Source organism: Cavia porcellus, unplaced genomic scaffold (genome assembly GCF_034190915.1).
Source record: "Cavia porcellus strain 051 isolate PalLab524CR breed Dunkin Hartley unplaced genomic scaffold, mCavPor4.1 scaffold_1, whole genome shotgun sequence".
NCBI lineage: Eukaryota > Metazoa > Chordata > Mammalia > Rodentia > Caviidae > Cavia > Cavia porcellus.
Genome location: NW_026947484.1, coordinates 101838383 through 101860049, shown reverse-complemented (window position 1 = coordinate 101860049; position 21667 = coordinate 101838383). Strand labels below are relative to the sequence as shown.

Here is a 21667-nt window from a genome sequence, read left to right as displayed (position 1 = left end):
ATGTTACTCATCTGTAAAATGGGAATAATAAAATTGACTTCACGGATAGTTTGTAAAGAGAACATGTTCAGATCCCTGGCAGCATGTACAGAGGTTCCCTTCTGAGGCCAAAGTGCCTACCATAGTAGATAGAGATTTCTACCATAGTGGAGATTCTGTCACCTCCAGCCCCAAGGCTTCCAGACCTTCTACTAACCTGCACTGGCAGTTGAGTGGTCCTGCTTCAGCAGGGAAAGCCATAAATTCGGCATGTGGCTGCCCTCTACCTTCACAGCTTACCTCACCCTCAGCCCCATATCCAGCATCGATTACCCAAAAAGTCAGCCCAAAGCTGTGTCTACGATCTCCCTGGGTTTATTGAATATGTTGCTGCTTTGTTTTTGAAGAAAAGCTGGTATCTTCCCCGGGGAGGACGATGCTGTCACTGCTGGTGGCAAGCCTGTTCCATCTCTTGCATCCTCCCCTAAGTGCCCTAGGTGATCCTCTTTTATAGAATGTCTCACAGGTGTCACTGGTCCCTGTGGAGACAGCAAGGCTGCTGGGCACCTGAGACCTGGACACGCCTGGAGCAGAGCCCTGCAGTTCTGCTCAAAAGCTGGTGGTCCTGTGTGTCTTTTCTCAGTGAAGGAGTTTTCCTTGTAATAACAGCTACGCTCCTGCTCTTACCTTGGCAGAGAAATGGAACACTTGCACTGAGCGTGCTCTTACTGTCTTCTCAAAACTGGAGATGGGTCGTGCTCAGGGTAACAGCATGCAAGGCAGCCCTTACTGCCATCCCCCTCCATGGAGGAGAAGCAGGGGCAGGGAGTCTGCACACGCCATACAGCTGAGCACAGAGCAGAGCAGGAAGCGAAGCAAAGCTTCTAGCTTAGGACCCCATCACAATACACTGTCTCTAAGGACTGCATAAATAACAGGCTCCTAAGCAGTATTTTAGAGAGGAAAAGGAAATGGGCTCGCGATTCTACTATTGATGCCTTTGACCAGCTGAGGAGCAGGAGGCAGTCTCAGTGACTCTAACCACTCACCCTTTCTGGGCTGTGAGAAACAAAAACCCAACTCTTACCTTGCTCAAAGCGATGAAGTGGAGATGATGCAGAGCTCCTATGGAGTTCGCTGAATGTGCCCACCTCAGGGAAAATGCTTACTGAGAAGAATTTTGTATTGGACTTGGTGAATGGGTAGCTTACGGGCCAGATCTAAGCCAGAGATGTTTTTGCTTTAACCTGCAGTGATTTCTTCAAACTAATTTTTAACATTTTTAAATGCACCAGGTACACACAGAACCACAGATTTTGGAATTATCTTGAGAAAGCAGAAACTTTCCCATACCTGGGCCTGTGTCCCTATTTGGCCACTGCTGGCCGGAGGGGAGAAGCTTGCCCCTCGGACAGGGAGGTTCGGAGTTGGCTGCCGTCCACACCACTCCTAGTCCTGAGAAGGAGTGCCGGTTTCTCTGCAGAGTTACCCACCCTCTCCCTGCCAGCGTTCTTACTGTGGACCTAACTGGGAAAGGCGCTTTCCTGTCACGCTTCCATGCCTCTCTCTGTTTGCTTCTCTAGGTGTTCCCTTCCCGAAGAACTTCCTTCAGATCTGCAAGAAGATCCTCTGCCGCCTTTTTCGGGTCTTCGTCCACGTGTACATTCACCACTTCGACCGAGTCATCGTGATGGGTGCAGAAGCCCACGTCAACACCTGCTACAAACACTTCTATTACTTCGTCACAGAGATGAACCTCATAGACCGGAAGGAACTAGAGCCCTTGGTGAGTGCCACCTGCACAGAGAGTACCGAGTGGTGCCCAGAGGCTTCACCGTTTGTCACAGTACACTGCCAGGCAGGTGGAGAGTGCCCACGAATAGCTAGAGGTCGGCTGGGAAGGTTGCAGAACTAGACCGAGTTCAGTAGTCAAGGGCCAAGAGTTGCCCAGCTGCCCACTGCTACTGAGTGCACTGCTGCCAGGTGATTGCCCTCTGAGAGCTGGCTCGGGCTGGAAGGAATGGCTGTGATTCTCAGCTCATTCACTCACTTACCTGATCTCTTATAGGGGCATCTTTGATCTCGCATGTTATCTGATATTACTAATCAAAGATGATCAAAAACACTCCTTTCATCAGTAAATGAGTGTTTAGCAACTACTATGTGACAGCTACTAGGCCTGCAAAGTTAAGTAAACCTGCCTTTCAGATGGAATAAAGTCAGCCCTGAACGAGAATATAATGTCATAGGGACTTTGCCTTTGACACTGACCTTCCTGCTCGGGAGTTTTAGGGGTGTATTAGAATCTAGAACATTCAGGGTGAATCTCTAGAAATATTGTATGGGTGACTGGGGTCACTTATACTTTCTTTATAAGGTATTTTGTTGCTATTGAACTCACTGTTTGCTTTAGAAGTCCAGACCCTTAAAAACTCCATCACTTTTCTCACAGGTGATTCTTTGATCACCACACTTTTATCACAGCTGTTTCTAGTGGGCTCTGTGCAGTACTTTCATGTCCTGTAAGATAGAATAAAACGACGCCTTTGCTTGTTAAAATGCTGAGTAGAGCAACTAAGTTCCATCCAAGTCCATTGGAATAAGGCTGGAATGCCAGGGCCAGGATGTCTGCTTTTGCCAACCTGTATCTCTTTCTTTTATTGTTTTAAATTATACCTTTTATTACTATGTAAGTACATTGAGGCCAATAAGTCAGGTGACTACAAAAAGGTAACTTGTACTCACACATGCTGAGAAAGAAAGGATCATGCCGTACCGCCAACCACCACATGGGGAAGCACTGAGTCAGTGAGAGGATGGAGTGAGACGCCCGTGGGCAGGAGCCTCCCTGCCTTGCCGTGGGAAGACACAGGCAAAGGAGGCTTAGGGCTGGCTAATCTGAATAACGTCAGCAGGCTCTGGGCACGAGGGTTGCCCCTAGCTGTCTGTTGCCTGTGGTAATGTGGGAGTTTATGGTGGAAGTGTTTGGGTCTGGGTTAGACTGGCTGATTTATACTGGTTGGTTGTAAACTGCTTGCCCGTGGGTTGCCTGTCATCTCTGGGCATTGTTGGACAGCTCTAGGAGGGGCAGTCGTTCTGGGTCAGCAAGACCCTGCCTGCGAAAGAGTCAAAATTCAAAAGACACGTGTACATCAATATAGGATCTGTATCTGGCAAAGAAGCTGTTGGTGAACTTTATGTCACCTTTGAAATTTCTCAGCTTGCAATCACTAACTGTTCTACGGGCGTATACGACAAAAAACATATTGCTTTGCATCACTCAATTACTGTAGAACAGAGCAAGACCTCTGTGTATGGTTGAGATGTTTCTTAAATCGCTGGCTAAAAGAGATGTAGTTTTCTTCATTTTTTTCACAGTGACTTGCTAGAAAACTCTTGGGCCAGGGACTGACTTGTAATTGGACAACTCATGTGGAAAGAAACGAAAATGTAGTGAAGTTCTGCTAGTTTATTCCTTATAAAGGCTGTTGGGTAAACAGCCAGTGTAAGGAGAAAGGGTGTGCAAACAGCTCAAGAGAGTGGGATGACTAGAAATGGTTGATAAAGTTAATTTCAGAAAGTGTCAAAGAAAGAAAGAAGGAAAGATCGAGAGAGAGAGAGAGAGAGAGAGAGAGAGAGAGAGAGAGAGAGAAACTGTGCCATCTCATCTCATGGAATGGCTGCTCCTGAGGGTTTTGTTCAGTTGCCTTTAGGCTCGTGCAGGTGGGAGAAAAATACCTTCCTCAAAAGCCCTCCATGAGGAAGAGGCTCTCCCACATGCATACTTTCAGTTTTGCTGAGCTAAACAGACAGAAACATTAGATGGACAGAAGGGAAAGTCAATTTCTCCTTTATGCACAGAGGCATAAAGGCTATTGTAAGATAAAGCTGAGTGTAAATCAACAAGCAGAGAAAGCCTTTCTTTGCTATCAAAACCCTCTCAGTTATTTTCTATGACTGAAGAGGGGCTCCAGGGACTCTAGCACCTGCCAGTGCCAGGAGCTGACTTGAAGCTTCAGGGTCGCAGTCAGTCCTTGAACAAGCTGGTAGTCTAGATAAGAGCGTCTGTGTGTGCTGGGAGAGAAACTGATTAGATTAATCATGAATTATTAATAATGCAAGTGAACAAGAAAGGTATGTTTTTCCTCAGGAGCTTGTATTTCTTTGAATCCTGCCTAAAACAGTATTCTTCCTACACTTATATCTTGCTATAATTACAGAAAAGATTAATTTTAGTATGTTTTTTAAATACTGAGTTATCTGACATTATGTACTTGCTTTATACAAACCTAAACCTACAAAGTATAGGACAGATATTGAGAATATTTATGGGGATAATAATTATATGATATCAGGCTCTGCACACTTAGCATATCCAGATCCTCTAAGAGTGTTATATTTGTGGATTGTTACTGTAGTAATTTCAGGAGTTGGTAACAGTTGACTACCTGACTGCTAAGCATACTGTCGCAATGTACTGTATGTACTGTGATTAGATATAGCAAATCAATGCATTTGTATTTGATTTGCATATAGTAAGTACTCTATATGTGCAAAGCAAATTGCTCAGATATTCTACATGCATAAGAAAAACATGTTTTGAGAGATTTACAGTGCAGTCTAGATTATATAAAATGATGAGTGTCACTCATCTGCAGTCCTTCAAGGATAATATAGGCAGGCATTTGCCTTCGCATTCTAGTTGTACATTCTTTGAAATCCATTGCATCTAGAGCCAGAAGACCACATTTGCTCAGGCAGTTACTTAAGAACATCGGCATCTCCAGAGGTCCTATGCCACTGATGGGACATTTCTGGACTCACATGGAATTCCACAGAGTGGAGTCTCCCTCATACTTCCCTTCATGTGTCTGTCACATACTGCCACACTTCTCTGGTCCCCAAAACCAACCAGTTGCTGGCACACCAAAAAAGTAGACAATTCAGTAGTATATACTGCATGAGACAAGGCCCAGATGCTCTTGGATTCCAACCTTAGATACTTTATCTACTAACTTGCAACCTTAAGCAAGTTATTTGGCTTTTCAAAGCCTCATTTTCTTCATCATCAAGTAAATGTAATAGAATTCTAGAAGTTAAATGGATTTATTCATGTGGTAAGTGCTTAAGAAATGTTGGCTGTTAAATGAGACAATGCATGTAAAGTAATTAGCACAAAGTAAGTAGAATTACCTCAACTCTCCCTCCCGTAGTGCTCACGGCCTTTCCCTAGATAGTCTCCTAGTAAATATAGTGAAACATACTTGTATCCATCTCTACCATCAGTCAGCTGAAAGTATACAGGATATAGGGCTGTATGTTCCATATCATGTAGTACATTTCAAGTATGTTACATGATTTTGAATCAGGGAGCGCATTTTAAGGATGATATGTCCCCATTCAACATGATTACACATCTGTCATTCCTCCTTTGATGCCATTCCTTCCTTATCTAAGAACATACCTGCAGAGACCTCCACATAGACACCTGCTAATTGAAAATAATGTTTCTTCCTATCTGATTTGCAAGAGAGAACAAAAGCAAAATAATATGGATGTATCATAAGCTTTGTACTGGACAGAGAAAGATAGAACCACAATCCTCAGTTATTCTCTGTTCCAGATTCCAGAGATACCACGTAGCAAATGTTGAATGCTCTCACACTGCCTGAGGGTGACTAACACCCCCAGTTTTAACCCTGAGAGACCCATGTCCTGGGAAAACCCTGGGTACCAACAAACTGGGGTGATTGGTCACCCTATCAGGCTTGTGACTGGGAATACAGTTTGGAATTCAGAGGCTGGAAAGAAGTGAAGGCCAGCATTTGTTTTCATCCCGAGGACTTGCCTTCTGTCCCCTCTTGGGACCTGCTATTCAGTCTCTCCAGTGGCAGCCTGGGAACTAGGGAAACACTTGCTCATCCTTAAGGCAGGGAAGGCTGGCATACTGACAGATACAGACGTGACAGATTATCTATTTCTCATGTACAGCTGAAGATGACCTGAGCTCCAGCAAGTTCACAGTTAGGGGTGGAGGGAAGGAGCCCAAATGATGCTGGTAATTGGAAAATAGTCTAGGCCTGATTGAATAAGCAGGCCGCTCTTGGCCTTGCTGGTTGGGAAATCAGCTGACAGAATTAAGCTAATCAGAATTACCACTAGCAAACACAAACAGCCAGCAGCATTTTCTTGTCTTTTCATTAGAAACAAAAGCCGACTGAGAGAGGGCCGCAGGCAGTGTAGTAGCTGTTAGTGTAAAGCTGATTGGGCTGGAGAAGGAGATTTGGAAAGTGAGAACAGAGAGGAGCGTGCTGTTTCACGTTAAGGTACCTGCAGACTGACCTGGGCCTAGGACTTTCCCTTTCTGCAGGGCTCATTTCCTACTTATAACAGTGAGGGTGGTTACACTGTTGCTCTGGGCTCTCTTTCCCTGTCTTCTAGCAGAGTGCTTGGGTCACAGGCTTTGATTCGCTCTAGGGGCCCATACACCACCCACATCAGAATTAGGTTGTATTTTAAGATGTGCCTGTCTCAGCCTCTCCCAGGTACATAAATCAGAATTGCTGAGATAGGTGCCTGGTATCAAGCACCTTCTGTCAACATATTAGACTGTATTGTTTACGGAACCACCTAGAAATCTGGCTCAAACGCACACTCTGATTCCATGCCTGGCAGGATGGCACTATGGCTGCTTTTAGTTATAGATACTGTCGGTACCAGACCACACTCCAATAGGAAGGGCTCCGCAGGATGATTACTCTCAAACTAGAGAATGAACATTTTTATCACATCATCTTTTCTCCTCTAGGACTGGAAGTGAGCTCAGAGAAATGGGAAAGTAAAATAAAGGAGAAAAATCTAAGGAGCAGTGTTTCTAGGAGTTCTCCCCAAAAGCCCACCTAGTTTATGCTCAATGGAAAAAAAAAAAAAAAAAAGACTTTCTTCCTTCATTAAATGAGAATACTATGTTGCTAACTACCACTGAAGATCCCTGGCATGACCAGTCACAAATCAGAGACCTCACAAAATATCTAGTAAAGAAATTCTTCTGTTTTGGGTAGTGCCCCCTCCTCCGCCACTTAACTGTATTTGGCTACAGAACTTTTTTCCTTTCATCACCGCTCATGAACTTCTTACAGAAATCATGATCCCTGAGACACGCTATGGACAAATGACTCACCTCAAAATTTGGAGTTTTTCCTCTTGCTCCACCCTGGCCGCAACCGCATCCTCACCACTGTAGCATGGGGTGAGGAAGTGAGAAAACCAGAAAGGAAATGAAACTCCACACACGGAGGCTTCACAGAAAATAAGCAGCCCAGTTTTGGGCGTTCAGCCTTCTCACACCTTTGTTGAGTTCTTATCATGTTCAAGGCACCCAGGCATTTTCCCAAAGTAAAAATAGCTACATTTCTTGAGTTACACATACAATATTAAGAGCTATACGTATGTTATTTTCATCTCCTTATGCTTTTTATCATTGCAGCAGCCAGGTGTTCTGGGCAGTTTCTTGACTTGTGAACCCATCTGCTATCTGTCTGTCTATCCCTCATTGTAACACTCGTCAGGCAGAGTGCACACCCCATCCCAGCGTGGAAGTGGTGATGACTGCTGTTCATAGTAGACCTTGGCCCCAAAAACTATCGCTTCAACATAGGAACTTCTAAACACAGTTTGGAGGCTAACTATCGGAGGACCAAAGATGTGGAGACCTTGTTCCTTGAAGGCCTGGCTGCAGCCTGGCTGGCTCCTGGCAGGTGCTGATCTTGTGTTCTGTGAGAGGTGATCAGCCCAGGCCTGCACTTCTTTTAGAGAAGCTTGGATGAGTGCAGTAGCCAATGTCGGCCCGCAGTGACCAGATCAGGTCAGGACTGTGAAGAGAAGCAGAGCTTCTCACAGGAGCCAAGCTGCTCCCCAAAATAGCTGGCAGGGAAGAGCCATTGTGGGCCTTTGAAAGGCTCTTTTCTTTTGAAACATCATCTGTACAAAGCCTCCAGGCTGCTGCCTGTCAGGCGGCTTTCTTGAGTTTCAGCCAAACAGCCCGGACTTGAGCACAGCTGTTGTAAAGCAGTTTCCGCCTGGAAGTCTGGCCATTTGGCTTTGTGATGATGTTTCTGTGATTGTGTTACCACATTATGATTTCTTGTAATATCTCCGGACCTTGGTTTCCTCATCTGCAAAAGCACTCATATCTAGATTCTTTTCGGTTTGTCTGAGACTCTGATCTTTGACGTGGTATGTCACCAGGCTTGTCAACCTTCATCCAAGATGATCTTCTGTCTTTGCTGTCGGGGTCATCATGGATTGAAGCCCACTATGGCAGCAGAGAAGGGTATACTGTGGACACAAAATAGCGGGAGTTTATGTTCATGGGACTTGGTCAGTTCAGATGATGATGACAGTGGCGATGACCATGTGGGGGTACATGCTGCATATGCATGCAGATGCACACGCGTCCAGCGCGGCATCAGCTGGTGATTATTTAGGGCAACACAAAGACTTGGAGATGAGTGGTAAAGCCTGCCAGAAATCTTTTTAGGAGTTTTGGCAGGCCTATTCTAAATCATCAGTTTGAAAAATAGCAAAGAAGCATGCATTTATTTTCAATGGAGTGCATTATGCAAAATCAGTCACATGTGCCTACCAGTACTATTTATTCACCCTTGTTGATGTCTAGGGAGCTTTTGTTTCTGGTTTGTAGGTTTATGTGGGGGTTTTTTTTTGTTTGTTTTTTGTGTTTTTTTTTTTTTTTTTTTTTTTGCAGGGGGGAATAGCATTTGCATCATTCTACTTTGTTTTAATTGGATCAGGGGGAGGCATGGTCTGATTCATTTCAGGGATAAAAATATGATCAATTAGAGTAGAACATGATGCCCATAGTAAAACTGTTAACATATAATATTAAGTAATAAAAGAAATATTCAAAACTATACTGAGAAATCACTAATCATGTACCCATAAAAGGAAAGGAAATGCAGTGAAAAATACCAGCAGTAGCTCTCTCTTCACAGATGTGTGGGTAATGCTTCTTTTGTATACATATTCTTTTTGACTTTCTAGGTTTTCTATCACAGATGTGAATCATTTATGGAATCATAACATTTGGAACATTATGATTATAAAGGTCTTACTAACAAAGACCAAAGCTTCACAGAGCAAACCTGTATGTACAGGGCCAATGATTATGTTTGCCCTATTTCTAGCCATTAAAATTAATTAAAATTGGGGCTGGGTTTAGCTTAGTGGCATAAGCACCTGCCTTAAAAGCAGGCAGTCGTGAGTTCGATCCTCGGTACCGATAAAAAGGAAAAAGACAAAAATTAATTAAAATTAAATTGAAGTGAAAGACTTAGATTCTCCAACTTGTTCAGAAAAGATTTTTGGTTTTAGTTTTCATCTAGCTTCAAGTTTTGAAGAGAGAACAAAAGGCATTTGTTGAAAAGAGATAAATCCATACTACAGAATGGCCTCTACGTGGTTTATTAAATTTAAGCATAGATATATGTATAATAACAACAAACACTTTTTAGCTGAACTTATACTTAACTGCATTTTATTTTAACCCTTCCTTATTAAGATATTGGCAACACTCAAGCCCATGAGTGACTAAGGGAAAGGTCCCTCCCCTGGTCTCCATCAGGTTCCTGTTCTGTCATTTTTTTCACCTGTCCTTTTTCCTGCACCTGTCCACATGCTTCATCTTGGTTCACATCACCTGTGTTTCTGGCAGTCCTTCCTTTGTATGGGTCTCGTATTCTAATCACAGTGAATTCTCAATGTGCAGTATTTGGTATACATTTTAAAGTACAGAGTCTTAAGAAACTGTTCATATAGTTCCATAACTTTTAATTTTTATTTTGGCATCTTAGATGTCAGGTTCTCTTCTAGTTCTGCAGATCTACTATAGCAGCCTGAAGATGGCTAGTATTACATGCCCATGTCGTTGCTCTGGACCTAAGCTGTGTGGAAATAGTTTACAGCCTACCTCTGATTTTGGCCTGAAGAACATGCCTTCTGCACCATTCAGTAGATATTTATTACATGCTGACTATGTGCTGAAAATATGTATCAAGTTCCTAGAAGGAATGTAGATATTATATACTGCAAATATGTCCAAATAAAAATCAGAAATCTCTACCTTCCAGAAATTAACCAGATGTTTCTCTCCTATCTCCATCTTAACCTACCGTCAGATCCCCTAAAGTCTTTTTTCCAGAAGCTACTAAATCTATAAGATGTTGAACAATCTTAGGTAAAACAGGTGTTCGGTAGTCACATAATTAGGGGAAACAGTGAGTTAATAAAGCTATGCAAGTTTCTTTAATATACTAGTGTGCATCCTACCTCTCTATGTAAAAAATGGAATATGCAGCGTTTCTACAGATCCCCTGAAATACCCTTAGGGAAATATCGGCTACGTAGTCTTATGGGGTCTGCCTTCTGTACTGTAAGTTAGTCCTCATCAGGTGATTGAGTGTTTGAGCATGAGCATTAAAAAAACAAACACAACCTGCTATGTCAGATACAGGGCTGGGCACATAGTAACAGTCAAATAAGATACATTTCCATTCTTTAGGTAGCTCACAGTTTTAAAGAATGGTCCCGCCAACCCATTGCTTAGATTGACATCATCTTATACAGTAGCCACTAGCCATTCATGATTATGCAAATTAAGATTAAATGAAAAAACAAAAAGGGCTGCTTAATTTTGCTAGCTACATTGTAAGTGCTCAAGAGCCACATGTGTGTAGTAGCTGTGGCATTGGAGGTCATATCTACTGAGCATTTTTACTATTTAGGAGCATTGTCAGACACCACTGAGCCAGAGCTTCTATCCTCAAGAATTATTCCCTAAATCCACTAGTAATACCCTCTCCCACCAGCACTGGCCGCCACATGTATTGAGAATTGTCCCCCTGCCACCTCAGTGATGTATTTCCATTTAGTTCTGTAAGCCCCTAGAATGGCTTGTCTTTTTGCTAAGTTGCTTCTCTTCTGCTTTACAGATATAATAAAACTAAAACCATCTACTCAACATTTCTCTCCTAAGTTTCACATCAGAGCCCCCATACTGGGAAAGTGATCAGAATATTACAAGTGTCCCAGTTGGTCCCTGAGACAAAAAGTCATTATTGTACTTTTTTTAAAAACTGAATTCTTTAGTGTTGGAAAATGCTACTTAATGTCGGTCACAGCAGGGTTTAAATCATATTCATGAGCATTTATATAAAAATATGTGTAATCTGTATGGCCTGAAGCCCATATATGAGCCTGCCAATTTTTGATTGCTATGTGTGATCTCGACTAATTCAGATTTCCCGGCCGGATAAGATAAGATTGTTTGGCTCCAAAAAAAAAATATCAAATCAGTATTAACTTGGGATTTGAATGGAGGGAGATTTCAACTACTAAAATACAACAGTGTGTCTTCTCAAGTCTTCGATCTGTCCCACCATAATAAAAACATGAGGATATGATAACAGATAGTCCCTAATCTTGAAACTCATGGTCACTTGTGTGCCATGGAATAATCTGATTCATAAGATATGTGAGCCACCAACAAAGCTAGTTAAGCCATTATGTAATTGGAACATAGTACTAATCAATATTAACTCCATGATATTAGGCTAATAGATTCCTATTATGTTATAAATCTTAGTATAGGTGGAAAAATAAAAATATAAATGCATTAAAATAGATATGGATAGAGAGATACATAGACTACTCCAAAGAGAACTTCCCAGAGTTCCTTGAATGGGCCAGTGCTATCACTTCCAAGCTATTGTATGTCCAAAGGCCTTAGCCTCCAAGTCCTCCTAAATCCTGCTCATTCTGTCTCAGCTTCGTTGTCCAGTGCTCAGGGAAGACTGTCCACACCCTATGTGTCAAGTGCCTGCTAACAGACAGTGGCCATGGTGGCCTAGAGCCATAAATGATAAACCATCTTTTCTGTGCCTTTCTATTTATTAGAAATTAGTTATTGGGCTGGGCACCTAGCTCAGGGGCATAAGTGCCTGCCTGATAAGCACAAGGTCCTGAGTTTGATTCCCAGTACAAAAAAGAAGAAGAAAAAGAAAAAGAAAAAAAGAAGAAAGGAAGAAAGAAAGAAGTTATTAAATCCAGCCCACACTTAGGCTCTGACTCATAATGAGAAGATTGTCAAAGAGTTTTTGGACATATTTTTAAACCAATACAGATTCCGCAAGTTTTAAACTGGTGCCATTTAACTTTGGCCTCTGCACTCTCTCCCATTTCCTTCATTCCACAACCTAGCCTGCCACTCATTGCTTTAGAAAAATCCCTGCCTCAGTAAAAACCGCAGTACCCCAGTGTGGTCTCATCCTGTTCTGCTTCCTGGAAAGAAGCCCGTCTGGCCAGTTGTCTCCAATTTTTCACTTCCTTTTCAATTCCCGGTAGCCAGCCATCAAACCTGGAAGGAAACCTGCTCTTTCCACAGCATGGGATTCTTCAGCCCTTGTGCACCTACCTCTGACACACAGTGGATAATAGTTACTGATAATTCATGCTTATAGATAGATCTTTAAAAAATGGTGCTGAGCAAAAGAAACCAGACACAAAAAGTACATACAGTTTGCTTCTATTTCCATGGAATTCCAGGAAAGCCTAGATCAGCACACCAGAAAGCAGACCAGTGCTTGGCTGGGGCCATATCCAGGGCAAGGGGACTGGCTGTGAAAGGGCAAGAAAGAATTTTTGAGAATTTCCCTACCTTAATTGTGGTTACACAAGAACTGGCATCTGTCAAAACTCATCAAACTGGACACTGAAACACAAGCATTTTACTGATGACCAAATATACTCCAATGCATTTTATTTTAAAAGTTCTTGGTAAATGCATCCTACGTATTTTTAAAACAGCTTTGATATTCATAAGAACAGTGTTTTTGATGAGTCTTTGCTGAAAAGTTTTGACTTCTCTGCCATCTGGGTAGCTGGCACAAATTGAAGAGTAGTAACTTATCTCTAATTAGAATGTCTTCATTCCAGGCCGGTTATCATAACAAAAATGATTCATGTCATTGAGAAGGTTGTGAGGAACCCCCTGGCAGGGGAGTTTCCTGTGCCATTTAGTGTCAGTCTCCTCTGAGTCTTTGTACTCTAGGGCTAATAACAGCAGACATAAATAGCAGGCTTCATAGCAGCTGGATGGAAAGACCTGCATGGGGCTCTCCAGAGTCTACATAAGCTGTTGGAGGGTCAGCCCCCTAAGGGATACCCTGAGTGAGAATTGTGTCTTGCAGGAATGTGGCTCACATTCTCACCCACCCCAGCTGTTCCAGGTGTATGAGCAGGTGTTTGTAGACAGGGCTCCCCCTCCTCTTTGGCAACCAGGTGTAAATGGCTGTGAACCCTTCCCTGCATGCAGCACTTCTCAGGTCCTACCTCAGACCTGTTAAGCCCTCATCTCCACAGACCAGGCCTAGGCAGAGTCAAACTCTCCCAAGTCAGTAGCCTAGGCTGAGGCTCAGGTACCCATGGAATTTATGCAGGTGATTCAGGCATCATACATGGAAACATACCAGTGATTCCCAAGTTTCTGGACTGGACTGGAAGTCAATAAAGTACCAAACCTTAGGATGGTTTCTTTGCTTTTCATTAGATGGTATCTAGACATACTTTGTTTTTTAGCTCTGACTTACTCTTCCTGCATCATCCCTCCTTGCCCCTAGAACCTTCACTATACCTAGCACCCTGTCTAGACCACAGTGGTGTCTGTTTCACACACACACACACACACACACACATCCCTAGCTATCAACAATCATCACCATATGCTAGAAGGCTGTCCCCTGAACCTAGCTCACCCCTCCAGCCTGGTACCTCACAACATGCTAGAGTCCCCATCACACCAACTCAAGCCCCAGGCACATGACAAGTGCTGTGGACCACGATGACCAGGCTTCCTGTCTATGCAGGTACCAATTTTAGTGGTGTTTACCTTCCTACTGGGAAGATGAGAGGATGTAGCCAACAAGAGTGGTTCCCAAACTGTGTGTTCCCTGGGAACATACAGGTTTTGTGACTGTGCTAGAAAAAGCCAGAGTCTGGTTCTGGGACCACCTCTCCTTCATCTCGAGCTGCCACATTCCTTCGGTAATGTTTTCTGCCTCAAATTATGTTAGAAGGAGCAAGTTCTACTGCTGAAATCAATTCTAAGACCCCTGGTTTAGGAAAGTTTAGAGTCCCTTACTTCTGGCACATTGTAGATCCGTTAAAACGCAGATTGCGTCACTGCCTGTATTAGTTAGTTTTCTGTCACTGTTGAGAAAAATCACCCAACACCGACAAGTTAAGGAGGAAAGGTTGATTTACCTCACAGTTTGCAGAGGTTTCAGTCCATAAATGTCTGGCTCCAAGTTCATGGTGGTGGAAGACAGCAAAAGCAACAAGAGAGCGTGCGACGTGCCTTGTTCTGTCCCTTATACTGTATCCAGTCTGTGGGATTAGGGCAGTGCCAGTCCAGTCTGTAGACTGATCCAGCAATCACCCACCCTGCACTTTTAATCCAGCAGCACTCACTGTAGATTCAGCCACCTCGAAAACCTCTATGACTGCATTAGGCTTCGGGGGGAAGGAACATCTAGGCACAAATCATACCACTGTCTTCCATTATACTTCATTTATTTCTACTTGTTCTACTTATTCTATAACAAATTTATGGTAGAGATTTATATCTCCATTTTATTAAAATATTTTAAAATAGAAGAATACTGGCTTATAAAAGCTGTGTATTTCTCCTTTGGCTACATTTGGCCTCTAAGGATATAACAGGGAAAATTTCGTGTCAGGCTATGAGCCACTTGCTATAGGAAATGTGCTTATATATTACCTCATTTAATCTGCACACAACTGTATGAGAGAAGTACTTTTTTAAAATCTCAATTTTAAAGAGGAAGAAAATTAGACAAAGAGGAGAAGTAATTTACTCAATGTCACGTAGCTGTAGGTGTCAGGAGTTGAGCTGGTACAGTGTGACTCAGATGTGACCTGTCTTAGTGGATCTGGGCCACTGCAGCAGCATATTTTGGACTAAGTAATTTGTAAACAAAAGAAATCTGCCATTCACTCTTTGAGAGACTTGGAAGTTTGAGATCCAGCCCCAGCAGGTTGAGTCTGATGCTGGTTTGCTCTCTGTGTCTCAGACAGCACCTCCAGGCCATATCCTCACGTGGACGAAGGCCAGGGAGCTCCCCAGAACAACTCCCTGGAACACTAATCCCACCTACAGGGGAGCACTCTTTCTGCTTAATCATTTCCCAAAGGCCCCACTTCTTCATTCTGTACTACTGGGTATTAGGTTTCCACAGAGGACTTTGAGAAGTACCGACAGTCTGAACACAGCATGACCTCTGCAGGTGGAATTCCTTCTTCCCGAACTTCCAAGCCTTTGAAGTGAACTGTTTGTGGTATCTCAGGGGCAGAAGATGACTTCTGGATGAGTTTTAGATGACACAGACAAGATAATGACTATTTGATTGAGTTGGTGTTGCCTGCAGCTTTGTGCTGGGAGGCCGTTGCTGGTGTGCAGTGACTGTACTGCTGCAGGCACCAGCGGGCACAAAGCATGGCTGTTCCTTTGTTATCAGCTTCCCTCGGCAAGACCAGTGTCATCGGCAGTTGTCACTTGGAGCATGGACCTCATCACTGCCAGGCCCGGTCACAAGCAGCTGCTGTCACTGTGTATGTTCCACACAGTGAAGCCTTCAGAACACCCCCCCCCCCAACTGCCTCTGCTCTGTGGAACCAGGGAAAAGTAACAGGGCATCACAGCATGTCTGGAGGGATTTTGTCTTATTGGCTTTTGGAAAACACGGGCAAATAGGAGCAGAGAAAGGTGTTTGGCTGTATCCATATTCAGGTTTAGTTTTACAGCCTAATGGCTGAAGAGAAGGACTTCTCATAAGGGTGGCACTCCTGCCTGTACATTTGCAACATGAGCTTCTGTTGTGCTTTTTTTCTTTATCTGGAACTCAGCTTTTTCCCACCAGTTCTAACAGCCTTTGCATGTGCACTGCAGAGGGTTCTCGGTAGGCACGCAGGGCTCTGGCTTTTCCCGCTCGGTATCACTGGTGTAAAACGCTGGAGTTATAAGAGGCTGTAGACATAGTTGTTCCACTTTGGTTTGTGTTGCTGGGTTTGCACAATAGAGGTTATTCTAAATGAGGGAGTTCTTGTGAACATTTTTATTTCCAAGACAGATGGCAGAAGCAGAGTAAACTGAACCAGGTAGACATGGATGTTTTCCTGAAAACCTGTAGAAACCTAGCACATCCATGCACAAGAACACACTAATTCTCGTTTCTTCTCAATAAAGCTTCAAATCTTTTGAAACCTCTTGATGATTTTTTTTTTCATTTTGCTAATGGAATTAATCTGAAAGAATTTCCTGTTGTGAAGATTTAGACAAAGTTTTTTTCCCCAAAATTGTAGCTATTGAGTTTTTCTTTCTAAAACAGTTTTAAAATGTGAGCAAAAATATACATAAGACAAAATTCAGTGGCAGGGTTAGGTACTCTCTGGAGATGCGGGGTGGTGGCCGGGAGCCCCCACTCCACCAGCCACAATGCACAAGCAGAAGCGACTGATACTCCACAGCAGTGTGCCCCTACGCAGGGGTGTTCGGCAGGTTAAGGCATTTTAAATTCATTTGCTACTTGTGATATTTTCAGTTTACATTGCACTGGGAAACAGCCCTATCACAAGTTGAGAACCACCTATAGATCTTATTTTATTAAAATGAACAGGTTAGTTTTGTGCCTATTTATTGTTAAATAACACTTTTTTTCTACTAAAGGAATGAGCCTACTCAAAAAACTTCCTAAACTACAGGCTCACTGAGGAAGAAAATTCTCCATGTTTTCTTCAAATACACAATAGATGTCTTATTAAGTGGCTGCCAGCTCTGCCCTGTGGTTAATTCAGTAGAGCTGAACAGCTTCTATGGAAGTCTTTGTTTTCCCAGGGGAGGTAATTTCTCCCTTCGGGGGTCCATGTGTTGGAAGCTTGTAAAACCCCACAAATCACAAATCACATTTCTTCAGGGCTTTTTGGATATTGTTAAAATTGGGCCCATTTAGAGACTCCGTGAAACCCTGGTGGTTAGAGCCTCACTAGAGGGGCACTCGGGCTCCACCATTCCCTCCCTTTGCCACAGCAGAAGCCCGGGGATTGTCCCTCAACCCACACTCCCACATTAGCCTGCAACAGGCCAGAGAGCCCCACAGGTAAGCCCTCGGCTATTCTGCAGTCTTTCATCCCTCAGAGGAGGTGGTTACATCTGATCATCCTCTGTTCATTTCAGACAAGGGGCAGGGGGAACATCGGCCAGAACCAACCCAGCTGTGCTGATGGATGCAGGTGTAGGAAGCAGGGAGCTCAGACCCTGACAGCCTGCAGACTTCCAGGGTGAACCAGGCAAGGTTGCTGACTTCCCGTGAACCAGTATAAATCAGAGGCTGAATGTGTTTAGATAAAGGGACTTCATTTAGTGTTTATAGGGCTTGGAAAAAGATGAGCAGTTTGATTCTTACATCAGTGTGAATAAATATTGTCTGCAGGGAGTGTGGGTTTGTGTTTATCCACCCATCCATATGTGTAAATGGATTTGAAGGCCACGTGTATCTGGACATGTGCACACTCCCCTGCGTGTGAAAATGCCCTCTGTGTCGGTAATGTTGCTGCTGTTTAGGAACAGAATTAATCAAATAAATATTATCCTTCCCAGTTAAGGGAGGTCTGGCCTGCTATATTTCTATTTTTATTTGGTTTGGCTTATTTGCAACCCACATTCCTGAAACATACCAGAAAGAACATGTTTAGTTCCTATGTGCTGGCTGTAACTTATGTATACTTAGACTTGGGAGAATTTTTTAAAAAAATTTTAAAGCCTGCCTTCTTCTAATTTAGATTTTGGGATGCTAGAGAGACAAGACTCCTGCTGGGAGCTGTCCCACCAGCCGAGCCCTGACTCCCCTTCATTCCTGCCCATCCCCATGGTCAAATGTGCCCACTGACTCAGGCTGACAGCACAAGCGCATTCAATCGAAGGTGTGTCCAGCACAGTGGTTTGGGACACAGCAGACTGTTCAGGACAGAGTTGCAAGTTTGGAACTTTCGTACCCTAATTACTGTTCGGTGACCGTGGCCACAGTGCTCACCCTTAGTTCCCACTCTGTGGAACAAGGATAGAGCACATGTTGCACAGAGCACACAGCACTGCTGGGAAGGAGGAGAGTGGTGAACGTACAACCCAGAGCAGGTACTAGGCACCCAGAGAAGTACAGCCTGTCCCATGGTTGTTTCCACCTTATACTGTAGTTTAGCTTTCACACAGGGGATTGGCCAGATGGTTGTTTGCATGTTCTGTATTTTTCCTTTCTCTATCTTTTATCTGTGAATTACCCAAATACAAGTAGCCTCGTGTTGCTCTCTGTTTGAGCTTCTAGGTCATATTCTTAGCAACCAGCTGGTGGGATCCTCTTTCTTTCTTCATACTAGAGTCCTGTTCCCTTTCTTGGAATTCGTGTCTCCAATCTGTGTAAGCTTCACTGACACCTAAGCAGGCCACCAGAGGATGAACTGGAGTGTCCTGGGCAAAGATGCAGAAACCCACTGTGCCGGGCTGCTGAGATGAGAGGGAGACAAGTCTAAAATCCTCCAAGGTTGTGTGAAGTCACTGGTGCTTCATCTTGGAGGACAGAGATGAACAGATCATTTTGGTGCTTCTTTGGGTCTCTGGCATTGCCTTTCTAGCCAGGACGCTGGACCTGCCAGCGGGGATTAAAGGATGGTGTTTCTTGGCTTCTGCTGCTCATTGAAGTCACTATGAGGCAGCATGGTTTCCATGGAATTCTGAGTCCTTCAAACTAGAGGAAGAGAGAGCAGTTGTCTTTATAATCAAATGCCTCAGCACAACATCAGCATCTCCTCTGATTTTACAACCCCTTACATACCTGTGCTCATCCCTGGAATGTCTTTGCACCGGTGTCATGTGCTTCTTATAGTGCCAGAAGAAACCACGTAGAATCCTTGCCCACCTACACTCAGGTTTGAATAAAGCAGCCCACATGCATTAGCTAGTACCACAGTGCCCTCGCTAGTGCTGCCTCACATTCCTTAGTTCTCATCCTCATTACTCTAACAGAAAACTGCTGGGCCCAAAGAAATTTGCTTTGCTCCAAGTGGGTTAGATGTTAAGATAAAGGGAGAGCGAAATATTGTGGACCTGGAGTGTAGAATCCTGGCCTGAGTCAATGGTGCTGGCGAGAGCTGAGGACCCTGCTGACCGGGAGGATGTGGGGAGACCTGGGTATGGACCTCACCAGCACATCTCTCCTGGAATGAAGGAGGGAAGGGAGAGGCCCATGGGCGACACAAAATTTTCAGTGTTTTCAATCCAGACACTTTTGAAAGAGGGTAAATGTAACACATAAAGAAATTAATGCTATGGGTACAACATGGGGTTTACGTTTCTAAGAAATAGAGCACGTGAGATGAAGGTGCCATAGGGATTCTGCTTATGTGGCTCTGCCCCTACAGAGTCTGACCTCGCTATGGAGAATGAAATTCTTCCTAGTAAAGGTTCTGGGGTCCCCTCTCCAGTTGGGGCTAGCAGCCGTGTTGGCCTCGGAGTTCTACAGCAGTCTGAGCCCTTTTCCAGGTCTGTCTCTCGAGCACTGGGAACCAGGATCTGTGGGTGGGGGCTGTGCTGTTGCCTCCTGGGTGAGGAAGCCTCTGCTCTGGGGATCCCTGTGGCTTTCACGTCTTTGCAGTAGCCATTATCCTGCATCACCTTTGAAATGTGATAGAGCCTTGTCATCAGAAAGGATGTTCAGGGTGATGAGTTGTCTTGGTTACTTTTCTCTCATTGATGGGACAAAACACCCAACACCCAAAATGAAGGAAGGAAGGTTTATTTAGCTTATAGTTTCTGGAGGTTTCAGTCCATAATCAGCTGTCTCCAAAGCAGGGTGGCATGGCACTGGGGCAACATTTCAAGGCAGCAAGCTGCCAGCAAAAGAAAGGAACAAGACTCTTCTTTTATATTGTTCCAGGGCCACCACCCCTCTCCAGGGTGGGTGTAGCACTTTACAAAGTAAGGATCCTGGCTCCCCGCTGAGTCTTTTAGTTAAACTTCTAAACTTCTCAAGTTGACACAGTATATAAACCATAACACTAGTCTCTTCTGCTTTCTGGCCTTTCCATTACTTCAAAAGTGTGTGTGTGTGTACACGTGTGCACAGGTGCAGCCAGGAATGATGTGGTACATGTCTGTAATCCAAGCACTCTGGGGTGCTTAGATAAGAGGATTGCAAGGTTTGAGTCCAGCATGAGAAATTTACAGAGATCCTATCTAGGGTTGTTTAAAAAAAAAAGCTGGAAATGTGGCATATTTTAAAGCCATGGATTCAATTCCCAGTACCCCAGAAAACAAAACAAAAACTATGTGTGTGTCAGTGAGACAGAGAGAGAGAGAGAGAGAGAGAGAGAGAGAGAGAGAGAGAATGAGAGAGAGAGACTGAGACCGACAGAGACAGAGAATGTACCTCTAGGGCATTGTTATATGAGAGGTAACTTACATCTCTTCGGCCAAATCCATAACTTGTGTCCTTCTCTCTACCCTGTTTTGAATCATTGGAATTTTAAGGGCTGCTAATGAGGCGAGGGCTCCACTGACATTACAGTTATTTTAACCAAGTTTCCAGCATGTCTGAGAAGTTCATGGAGGTCTTTTCCAAGCCAACATAAAGTACAGAACCCAGCAGCCAGAAGTCCTGACTCGCCACGGTCAGTTGGCCACATTTGGGAAGACATTTGCTGTGTACCTGCTGAGTTCACATAGCTCAGAAATGAAGGTGTTGCACTCAGTCATGTCTGTGTTTCCTCTCCCCTGTGAAAGCAGTCTGTTAGTCTGTGATATTGGTTTCCTGGAGACGGTTCTATAATACTTAAAGTTTAAAATTGCTGTAATTGCTGAACCCCATAAATACTCTACTTTTTCCTTTATTCTGTGTAAAACTTAGAGGCTAAAATGCACAATGGTATTGTGACAGGTTGGTTGGGTCAGAACTCATTGTGTGACCCAGGATAAGTCATTGAACTCCTGATCATTTATGCCCTGTCCCCCCCTGCTTAACAGTTGTCAGGAGAGGTAAACTGAGAGATAAGAGCAACATCTGACTTACAGAGTTCATCAGAGTTTCTTTTATCGATATCTAAAAGACTTATTGTCATAGTTAATAAATGAGGAACACTTCTAACTTTAAAAATGTTCAGATCAGATTGAAGCTAAGCATCTCATGGAAAAGAGATGCTGATTCCCTTCGCCTGCACCCCTCCTGCAAAACTAGGCATAGCCATTTTAATTTCATTTCTAAATCCAAATAGCCTGGCTCTGCTACCCTTTTTGCTACTTTTTAAATTACTTGAGCCTGTTTTCTTTTCAGGGAAAAAGTTATGTATTAAAAATATCTAAAATCAGTAATAGAAAACATACATAACTCCATTTACTCAAACGCATGTTGGATGCATATTTTGTTTGTATTTTTCTCAAAAATAACTGACTCAAACCATTGTACTGCATGTGACTTGGAGAACAAGTATCCCTTGTCATCCACCAGGACATCGTGGAGTTTTAAGGGTCTTCTCTGATGTAGGCAGAAAGGAA

At 43.6% G+C, this 21667-nt stretch overlaps 1 protein-coding gene across 1 annotated transcript in view; it reads left to right on the top strand.

Annotated features, from left to right (window-relative positions):
* The window catches only part of Mob3b (MOB kinase activator 3B), a 190189-nt gene that overhangs the window by 159140 nt on the left and 9382 nt on the right, over positions 1-21667 (top strand). Inside the window, exon 3 of the mRNA XM_003478868.5 lies at positions 1563-1765. Coding sequence (XP_003478916.2) covers positions 1563-1765 — 203 coding nt within the window. The remainder of the gene's footprint in view (positions 1-1562; positions 1766-21667) is intronic.